At 35.6% G+C, this 11,605-nt stretch overlaps 1 protein-coding gene across 1 annotated transcript; it reads right to left on the reverse strand.

Moving 5' to 3' along the window:
* Positions 1-641: 641 nt before the first annotated feature.
* Positions 642-1,910, reverse strand: LOC133317489 (uncharacterized). The gene has a single exon (XM_061519353.1). It carries the CDS (start codon positions 1,908-1,910, stop codon positions 642-644), a length of 1,269 nt encoding a protein of 422 aa, XP_061375337.1.
* Between the last annotated feature and the right edge of the window lie 9,695 nt (positions 1,911-11,605).

The following is an 11,605-nucleotide window of genomic DNA, read 5'->3' on the forward strand; positions in this document are numbered from 1 at the left end:
TGAAACAAAGAGCGAAGAACAACTTTGATTCTTCGATCCAATTCTTCTCGCATGTAGACTCCTTCATCTTGACCTTGGGCTTGCTTCCAACCCTTAATGATTGAGGAACATCGAGGTTTGTTATCCCATCTTCCGTATATTCAATGGTATGCACTTGATCTTCATCCATCTTTAAAATTAAATCACTTTTCCACATGTCTATTATAGTTTTTTGGGTATCAAAGAATGGTTCCTCAAGAAATTGAGAAATAGTAGGGACCTCCTCTATGTCAAGCATCACAAAATCTACTTGGTGTGCAAAGTTGCCTATCTTGACATTCATATTTTCAACAATTCCAATTGATGCTTTGATGGAGCGATTAGGCAAATGTAGAGTCATCTTTGCAGACCTTATGCTCCTTATTCCCATCTTTTCTAGCAGAGTCATAGGCATCAATTTCACATTAGCCTCAAGATCATTCAAGGTTTACTCTTTTTGCATGGCATCTTGTTGCTTTTGTAGCCTTTGAGGTAAAGGAGATGGTTGTATGATTGTCTCGCTGACGGTCTGACCATGCTGTAGTTTTGCTATAGCAGTACTCTCAGTGCCAGCAATTTCAGGTTCTTCGGGTTGATCATATATTTCCACCTCTTTTACAGCTTTATCTCCTTCCTTTTTCATTTAATGCCTTCTGCTTCTGCTCATGGTAGTTCTTTATAACTTCTGGTTCATCTACGGCTTCACCACCTGATATTGCTATAGCATTGACATGTTCTTCTCCATTCTTTATTTCAATGGCCTTGATGTGCTCCTCTTCGTTTCTCCCTGGATACTCTGTGCTTCTAGGAAGTGTGTCATATTGTTTGATTTTGATTGCTTCTGCCAATTGTCCCATCTGAGTTTTCAAGTTTTTGATAGATGCAGTTTGGTTCTGGATAAGGGCATCACTTCTTGCCATAAAGTCTTTCAACATGCTTTCCAGCGTATTTGATGTATCAACTTGTTGAATAGGCTGTTGCTGCTGCATAAATTCATAAGGGTATGAAATTCTGTTTGAATGTGTTGCTGTAGCAGAGAATTCTTGTTGTTGTCCTTGTGAATATGAAAGAATTGAGTTGCTCCCCCATCCTTGATTGTAGGTGTTTAAATATGGATTATTCATGTTATAGCTTCCTACAAAACAAACATATTGAGGATTTTTTGGACAGTTATCATAAACATGAGGACCATTACAGAAGACACATGATATAACATTGGTTATGGCATGCACTTGATGTGCTCTAACATCGGCAGACAAGTTGAGTGAGTTGATTGTATCATTCAAAGATGAAATATGTTCTACCAACACTGATACATCATTATGCTCCAGCACTCTAGCAGCTTTCTTTGGTGTATTCATTCTTTCTGTTGGCCACTGGTAGTTGCTAAATGCCATCCTCTCTAGGATTTCATATGCTTCAGTGAATGTCCTAGCTAAGAGAGCTCCTCCAGCTGATGCATCAACTACACCCCTTGTTTGATCGTTAAGACCATTGTAAAAAGTCTCCAATTGTATCCATTCTGGTATACCACGATTAGGGCATTTCTGCAGCAATTCCTTGAATCTGTCCCATGCTTTATAAGGTGTCTCACCATCATATTGCTGGAACGCTGCTACATCATTCCTTAACTGAATTGCTTCCGTGGGAGGAAATAATTTCATCAAGACTTTTTCAGCCATGTCCTCCCATCTACGGATGGAATTAGGTTGTAGTGTGTTCAGCCATACCTTATCCCCATTGGTGAGAGAGTAGGGAAATAACTTCATCTTCAGTGCATCTGATGTAACTCCTTGTGTCTTGAAGCTATCTGCTACCTCCATGAAATTTTTTAGGTGGAGAAGTGGATCTTCACTAGGCATCCCATTGAATAGGCCAATTGTTTCCAGCATGTCAAACACGACCGGTTTCAATTCAAAATTTGCTGCTGCAATTTCTGGTTGAACAATTGGAGAATGAAGGTTCTTGAGTGCTAGGATTCTTTGTGCGCTGATTGAGATCTAGGAATGAATTGGCTCTTCATTGCTAACTCTTACTCCTGCCATTCTTGCTGCCATATCAGGTAATGTTGTAGCGTTGCTACGTCTTTGCTTTCTACTTCTATCTCAAAACGTCCGTTCAATCTCAGGATTAAAAGGTACTTCTTGCTTGGTTGGAGAACTGCTCAAACGCTGCAATTAACACTTGAAAACAAAAAAGAAGAAAGGTGAAAGAAAAGAAATATAAAAGAAAAGAAAAGATATAAAGAAGAGAGAATTTCTTCACTTAAATAAAAAACTTTAAAGAAATCATCCCCGGCAACGGCACCAAAAACTTGTTGTGCAAATTGCAATCAATTAAATCAATCACACAAATACGCAAGTGCACGTGTCACAAGTAATAAAGCGATGTGTGAGTCCAAGTATCGTTCCCACGAAGATGATTTATAAAGCAATAATTATTCAAGTAAAGAAACTAGAAACGTATTAATTTTTATGGTTGGGTTTGTAAATTAAAAGATAATTAAACTAAGAAAACAGTAAGCTAAATTTAAAGGTATTAAGATGATGGATGAGATATAGGTCAGATTCAATTTCCCTGATACAGCAATACTGAAACGATGCTTTAACGATGCTATATCAATGCTAACTAGTAACCGAACACTAAAGTATGCTGGGGCTTTTGGCCAACCTAACATATATACCCAATAACTAATTCCCACATCTCTATGGCCAAACTAATCACTGAATTGTTCAAGTTCAAGTTCTAGGCTATGTGGTGTGAATGATCTCTCTACCCACAACTTAATCAAGTTATATTAACCTAAGTAATCCACACAATTCAACAAGGGTCTGGATTCGGAAACCTCTCGGCCCCAACCTCCTCAATATCATATATGTATCTCTCGACATGCACACATGAATAAGATTAAGCAAACTCGTTGAATAACTAATTAAACATTGATAAAAACAAAGTTTAGGCATACATCTCAATGTTACAGCATAAGTACTTTATCACCTAACCTATAGAGCAATTTAGCTCATAATGGAATTAAATAAAACAGAGAAAAGAAAGAAAGAAATCATTGGAAAACAGAAAAGAAGATGAAAACGAATGCTGTAGGAAAATGTTGTCACTGCTTTGCTCCAGCACTGCTCCAGCAACTCTTCCTCCTCCAAGAACCTTACTTTCTCTCTCTAAAACGTGGGAGGGGTACTACATTCTTCCCCTCCCTTCTTTCTTGCCTTTTTGACCTCTCTCTCGCTTTGTTCCGAACTGTGGTTTAACTCGTGGGGGAGCTCATCTTAAATAGGAAAAATGGTTGGGCAATTGGGCATTTGGGTTAAGAGTTATAATCCATGAATCTTGTTGCTGCAGCCTTATCGTATCCCTAGATTCTTGGGCTGTTGGCACTTGTTTGATAAAATCTTGATCTTCTTGGAATCCTTGTGCCGATGTTGTTGTTGACCGAATAAGAGCTGAGTTTGTTGTCCTTATTTCTTGGGATTTTTGGATTTGTTGGCACTTAATTGGATAAGATCTTTATCTTCTTGGATTTCTTGTGCCAATGTTGTTGACCGAATCAAGGTTGTTGTCCTTGTTCTTTGGGATTTGGATAAGATTCAATCTTTGAATTTGTCTTTGACCCTTGTTGTTTCTGAATTAAATCTTCAGAAACTTCTCTTGCTTGCTGGTGCATTGTTGGGGAATAACTAACTTTTGAAATTCAAAAGTTCGGTTGTTCCTTTGTCCACGCTGTCATCCTGTAGCGCTTGCTATATCATTACTCGTCAGCTTCTCTGCTACAGCATTCCTACGTCAATTTTTCCTGCAAAGACAAACATTCAACAAGTCATCTTTTCTTACACAAAATCAAGGGATATTGTCTTATTTTTCATACTTAGTCATCTCAAAGCACTTAATCATAAATATACAATATTTAGCTCAATTATCATGCAAAGAGGTCAACTTATATGGAATTTATGCAACAAATTCATCATAAAAATACTAAATTAACTCTCATTTGGGAGAGTTATCAGCGCTAAGGTGAGTAGTTCGTGAAGATGAATTGTACATGGAGAGAATCTGCCCGAGATTTGCACATCAAGAGGTAAATTAGTAAAACGATAATGATCAATTTACATCCCAAACTGCAATGGTGTAAAATTCTTCCGTAGATCCAATTGCGCCTACAATTGGTATCCGAGCCGGATTGAGTGTTTGGATATGGATCTAGTTTTAGATTTACAATTATTCATGTAATTAGGTAGCTTCGTGAAATATGGCAACTAGGGTTCTATATTTGTTATTATATATTGGCATGTGTATGTTTTATAATTCTTTTTATAAAAATCGAGTTTTACTTGGTTTTTGGCTTTAATCCATGGTATAGATTTGATTGTATTTTCTTGGATTATAACAAGGAGGCTAATCCCGTATGATTATGTTTCCTTCTTGATTTTTTATTTCAATTTTTGCATTTTTTTTGTATTACAAAATTGAGAGAAGTCGAAAACAAAGGAGATCCAGATCTATTTTGGATATGTTCGTGATCATCAGGTGCCCAATCAGATAAACTAACCACATGGGGTGAAAGATGACAGAAAACCGAACAAGAAGACGACCGAATCCGGCCGAGAGGATCCTCCACGCGCCGCCAAAAGAGGCTGCACGTTGGCGCCATGCGCCGGTGAAGATGGAGTGCGTGAGAGCGATTGAGAAGTCTATTTAAGGTGGTTCCTGTGGCCGTAGCTTCGTCTCTTTATGGCAGTCCTAACCCTAAGTTTCGTGCTGAGATTAGTTTGGGTGATGGCGCAGTGGAGGGCTAGGGTTCATGAAAGTTGACTTAGGCTTTCTCGCCAAAATTTGGCATTTTGGACCTTTAGTCCCATGGTTACCATAAAGGGCTTGAAACAGAACTTGTGGACTAAAAGGAAGAAGGAAACGGGCTAAAGAGAGTTTTTTGTTTCTTTTTGTAATTTTTCTTTATTTTTCTCTAAGAAACCATGGATTAAAGTTTAATTTATAATTGGTTTAATTTTATGAATGAATGAATTATATGGTTGATAACATGCTTGATATGATAACATGCCATATAGAATAGGTGTTGCCATATTATTTCATAACTTGTTAATTACATGAGCATGATGACTGCTATGTTTCTACGACTAGATTAGTAGTCATTATGGTAATTAATTCATAGTTTAAAATTTAAATGTAATGGTTATTACATTTGATAGGCTAGATTAATGGTCATTATGACCTTAATTTTAATTTTTGAAATATATGCATAACAAATTTAATAATTTAATGATCGTTATAATAATTATTTTGATTTCAAATTATCTTCATACTATGACAATTATTATGATTCCTATAATTAAGATTAATAATTAAGTCATTTTTTAGGATAATTTAAATCTAGATAAATAATTAAAAATTTCCTTAGAAAATTATTTATTTTGCGAATAAATTATGGGTACGATAAAATGGTCATGTGTAAAGCACACGCTGTCTATCATGATCGGATTTTAAGACCTTAATGATTTCACAAATTTAGTTAAGTATTGTACGATCCATCTTCGACAATGCTTGGATGCTAAGGATAATTTTTGAAATTAAATAAAGGTTACGCTCAATTAAATAATTCTTAAAAATTGGAAAAGTTGCTTATGTTGAATGAGAGGATATATAAATTAAGAAATTAATTTAACCTCAAAGTGCACTATATGACCATTATATGAAGCCCATCGGATAAGCATGATTGAATTTTATTACATTGGATCTAAATAATCATGGGATGAGATTTAAATTAAGAAATAATTTAACCCCCAGCCGCATTGTGGGCCTATCAATAAAATAATCATGTGATGCCTCGACAGATAAACATAATTGAATTTTATTTGGCCTTAAGAATTTCAAAATTTTAATAAAGTATTGTACGGCCTGACGTCGGCTATACTAAGTTATTAAAGATAATTTTGAAATTAAACAATGAATTTTACATTCAACAAAGCTTATGAAAATTCTCATTAAAAATATTGAATGAGTGAAAGTTTTAAATTAAGTATTTAATTTTAAAACATGCGGGCTCCATTTGTGGGTCTATTAATAAAATGGTCATGTGAAGTCCCGATGGATAAGCATGATCGGACTTTATTTGATTGAACCTTAATAATTTCAAAATTTTATTACGTTATTGTACGGCTTGACATCGACAACATTTGGCTAATAAGAATAATTTTGAAATTAAACAATGGTTAATTAAATCCAACTTTGGTAAAGTTATTAACCTTCCTGACGAGGCTTTGATAATGGCACCGAAGGCCCAAATAAATTTTTTGATTTTTACAAGTGACTTACCTAACGTAAGCCTTGTAAAGAAAACTAAAGGATTGTTAACAATAAACAGAAGTAGTTATGAGAATCTATTTGCATTTCGTTTATTTATTGCTGTGAAACCAATGCACTCAAAATGAAGAGTGCAATTATACAAGAGTTTTGATGATAACAAACAAGCTTGGAAGCGACTTCAAGGATAATACAACTCACAACAATCAAAAAGTCCAAGGAAACAATTCAACGAGACAACAGAAGCAAATCATTCAACACACATGATCAAGATAGTAGTATATCCTTGAGGCTTAGGTCTGAATGTAAAGGTAATTGACTAATGGTGCATAAATGAGCTCAAAGGATACTTAATTCCGTACATGCATTATCCATGACACTAATCACTTGAAAGTTTTTAAATAATTCATGAAAAAGACCCTTGACATATTTTGTAACCTCAAAACAATTTTAACAAGTCAAGGAATCACACTAAAAGTGATTAGAGGAAAGTTGGAATGCTTTACAACTCAAAAAAATTACAATACTTAAGTTCTGTCAAGAAAGTATTGGAATACTTTCTTGACTAGTATTCAAATACTTGTGCTGTGAACAAAGTATTCGAATACCTTAAGAAAAGTATTTGATTATATGATGAAGTATTTGGATACTTCACGAAATGTATTCGAATACTTACTGGGAAGTAAGCATTCCAACGGCTATAAACGGCTAGTTTCATACCAACATCTATATAAACTCATTTATTGCGATTCAAAAGAAAAAGAATTATTGTTTCATTGATTTTGCAATCATTCTTGATTATTCTCGTTGAATCAAATACATTCATTACTTGTTCTTACTCATATTGATCATAAAACTCCTTTGAGCTTCATTCTTGTGTCATTGATCAATACCCATAAGCTTCAACTTGTATAATCTGTACTCTAAGAGTACAAATCCATTTCTAAACACTCTCCTTCTGTTTATTTGAGTTGAGGGTAGTGAGACCTTAGTGAAAAGGTTGCTCATAGCCTAAGAAAGTGAATGGAAGTGTAAGGATTTCAAGAACCAAAATTCTTGAAGGTTGTAGTAGTTTGTCAAGCACCCTTTAAAGCTTGACCATTAATGGACAGTTGATCGAGCGGCTTCAATCTGGACGTAGGTCACGGTGGTGGTGACCGAACCAGGATATATCTTGTTTGCAATCTCTTTAACTCCTTGTCTCTTTATATAAGCATTGTTAGAATACTTGAGCATATTTAAATTCATAGTTTGCATATTAGTTGCTTGTATTGATTTCTATTCTTTAAACTTTACTTGTGTCAAATCATATAAACTCAAGAAATTCATTTTCAAGAAAGAAAGTGAGGCATTTTGCGAAAACATTTTTAAAACTCAATTCACTCCCCCTCTTGAGTTTTAGGCCACTTGTCCAACAAGTGGTATCAGAGCTTGAACTCTTGTATAAAGAGCTTAATAGCTTCAAGAGAAGGGATGGCCTCTTTGAACAATGATATGCCCCTTGAGGAAACTTCAACCACAAGACCTCATTTCTTTAATGGCACCGATTATGCTTATTTGAAAAGTCGGATGAGAATATTTCTCAAGTCTATTGATTTAAGAATTTGGAGCATTGTTGATGAGGGATATCAAATTCCCACCAAAAAGGATGATAAAAATAATGATGTTCAAAAGAAAGTAAATGAATTTTTGGATGAAGAAATTAAAGAAGCAAATTGGAATGCTAAGGATAAAAATTTAATTACCAATTCATTAGGTATAGATGAATATTTTCGTGTAGCTTCTTGCAAAACTGCAAAAGAAATGTGGGATGTGCATGAAGTAACATATGAAGGAACTAGTGAAGTTAAAGCTTCTAAAATTCTTGGATTAACTAGAGAATTTGAATTATTTGAAATGAATGATGGTGAAACTATTCAAAGCATGAAAAAGAGATTTACACGTATCATTACTCATTTAGATGCATTAGGAGCTTCATACAATAATTTTCAATCAGTGACTAAAGTCTTAAGAAGCTTGAGTAGGGAATGGCAACCTAAGGCGATGGCCATTTGTGAATCAAAAGACTTGAAGACTATCTCCATGGCTACACTCTTTGAGAAGCTTCAAGAACATGAGCTAGAGTTGGCAAGACTAACTTTGAACGAGCAAGCCAAGAAGAAAAGAAAAGGATTAGCTTTACAAGCCACTAGCTCAAAATCTCAAGTGGAGGAGGAGGAGAAAAAGGAGCTCTCTGATGATGAATTATATGAAGACGAAATGAGCCTTTTTATGAAAAAGTATGGAAAATTCTTCAAAAAGAAGAACTTTCAAAGAAGACCTCCAATTTCTCCAAGGAGAAGATTCAAGGATGAAGGAGCTTCTCAACCTCCTCATATATGTTATGAATGTGGAAAAATTGGACACTTTAAATCTGATTGCCCTAAGCTTCAAAAGAAAGAAAAAAGTGACAAGAACCAAAATCAAGGAAAGGAAGAATTTTAAAAAGAAGGCTTATGTGGCTTAGGATGAAGATTCAAGCTTCTCCGATGACTCAAGCTATAACACCTCGTAAATCTAAATATGAAATTATATGCTATAATGTGGGTTAAAAAGGAATGGATTAGTGAAAATCCGGAAATTAAGGCCAAACTGGGTGAAAAGGGCAAAATGATAATTTACCAAACACGTATCCTTAGGCATTAAAAATTGAGTAGAAGACCTCAAATGATAAAAATAAGGCCGGAAATGGATTCAGGACGAAAAATCGAGTGAATACGCAAGTTTTGAAAATTTTGATGAATAGTGATTTTACCGGTGTAAAAATACTGCGGTGTAATGGTACCGATAAGAGTGAAATTTTTATCAGTATTTTTAAGAAACAAAAATATGTCTAGAACCAGAAAAATACGTAGATTGTGAAATTGTAGTTGAAATTGATGTTTGAATCAAAGTTAAATCGTGTGTGGGACCCGCCCCACCAAAAGTCACTTAAATCCCTTATTTTCTCTCTCTCCCTCACGCCTTTTCTTTCTCTCCCTCTCTCCTCTCTCCTCTCTTTCCTTTCTTCTTCGACGGCAGCACCTCCATGGGAGGGAGGGGAGTTTGTTTTGATTGTTGCCAACTTGAAATCTAGCCACCAAATCAATAGAGTTCCAACATCAAAGTTGTTTGCATTGGAGTTGTGAGTATGTATCCCTTCTTGAGAGAGTCTTGAAAGTGAGTGTGTGATGAGATTTTCCATGGTGAAGGGGTGGCAGTTTTGTGGATTTTGAGGGCCATTGATGGTGCTTTGGCTTGAGTGGAGGCTTGATTATCACTCCTTGGACCACTTACAAGCTATTGGTGGTAAGGTTTCTCACCCTCACTTGGTTTTTGGTGAGATCATAATATTGATGAGGGTTTTGAAGTTGTATGTTGAGTGATGATAGTTAGGAGCTTCAAATGATATGTCTCATTTGTAATTAAATGCTTAGAATGACAAATGATGAAGATTGATACAATAAAATTTATGATGATGTGGGAATTTTAACTTAGGCAAATTTTGTGTTGAGTTTTCAAGACTTTGTGAAATTGGTATGTAGTGTAATTGAACAATTGAATTATGGACTATTGGTATATGTAAATAATAGGATTATATGATGAGTATAAGTGTTGAATTGGATTGAGAACCTTGTTGGATGGTTCCTTGTAATTTTCGAACCATGTAGTGGGAAAGAAGAATTGAAGTGAAAAATGGTTTTAATCAATGGTTGATACATGGTTAGATGATGTAAAAATGATATAAGTGATGTTGTATGATGGCAATTGGGGGCTTAAATGAATGGTAGGTTGATATGGTGTGGTTAATTGACCAATGATGATGAATTGAGAAAGACAAGATTAAATAACCTTGGCCTAAGTGATTCTAATTGATAAGAATTGTGAAATTGATGTGTTATTGTAAATGGTTTGATGTAGAGAAATTGAAAGGAGTAATGTTGGATGTGTTATGTGTGTGAGATTTCAACCATATTGAAGGAAATAAGGAAAATGATGTGAAAATGTGGTATAACCAATGAGTGATGCCTTAGTGCATAAATGGTGTTTTAGCTTAATGACTAAAATGGTTGAAGTAATTGGATTAAATGTAGTTGGCCATTAAGCCTAAGTTGTTTTGTTGAGAATTATTGTAATTGAAAATGAATGGGTTGTCTTGAAATTGTATTGATGATCATGTTGATTGATCATTATAGGTTTCTTCTCTCGGACTCAATAGAGGAGAATTAAGCTTGGAGCTTACGTTGTGGAGCATTGGCTTCATAGTTGTGGTAAACCTTTGGAACTTGAGTTTTATTCCCTCGTGTGTTCCACCATACCTAGTGGAAGGTTGTGGTTGGATTTGATGCCTTTGATTATGTGTAAATGTATGTTCATGCATTATTGACATGATTGTGTGACATGTTTGGAACATGTGTGATACAATTGTGATCTCTGGCCAGTAGATGTGTGTTGGTTTGGACTTCCGCTGGAGATATCCTTTGGGGATTCCGGTCGGGTTTTGCCGTGGAACCGACTCTGGGAGCGGTACCAGGATGATCCAAACGTGGGACTTCCGCTGGATAGGTCTCATGAGGAGTTCCAGTTGAGTTTTGCCATGGGGTCGTCTCAACCATGGGAGAGGCACCAGGAAGATTCCGGGAGTTATACGATGGGGTCCTTTAAGGGAATCCTGATGTGGATGTCCTTGGATTTGTGCCCAGTTGTTGTTGTGTGATATTTGTATGTTATGCATTTTATATGATGATCATTGTATGCACATTGAGTGAGCCATGGGGTGGAGTGATCCTCTAGTACCCTTGGTTTACTGAGATATATTTGTATATCTCACCCCGCGTTTGGGGACATCATTTCAGGTCTTTCTGAGCATGGTGGATCTCCGGGAAAGAGGCCCGCTTAGTGGAAGAGTATAGCGTGAGGATCATTTGGAGGGCCTAGCATGTTAGAAGATTCTGTTGAATATGCTTTGTATTTAGATTATGAATTTGTACATGTTGAAATGCCCTGCTGTGTATATTCATGACTAGATGTAGTCTTGCAAATAAATGATGTATAACTATGTTTTGATCCATCTGTATATTTGGGGTGAGCATGTGAACATATCCACAGCCACCTATAATGTATTGGAAGCATGTAATGTAATGTAAAGGGCTTTAGGCCTAGTTCAAGATTGTATTTGTGAATAATGTTAAAATGCATGCAAATGGACCTTATGATTGAAACCTAATCAATATAGTAT

The sequence above is a fragment of the Gastrolobium bilobum genome, unplaced genomic scaffold (assembly GCF_033153095.1).
Source record: "Gastrolobium bilobum isolate Gb01-03AN ecotype WA unplaced genomic scaffold, APGP_CSIRO_Gbil_v1 utg49751, whole genome shotgun sequence".
Lineage (NCBI taxonomy): Eukaryota > Viridiplantae > Streptophyta > Magnoliopsida > Fabales > Fabaceae > Gastrolobium > Gastrolobium bilobum.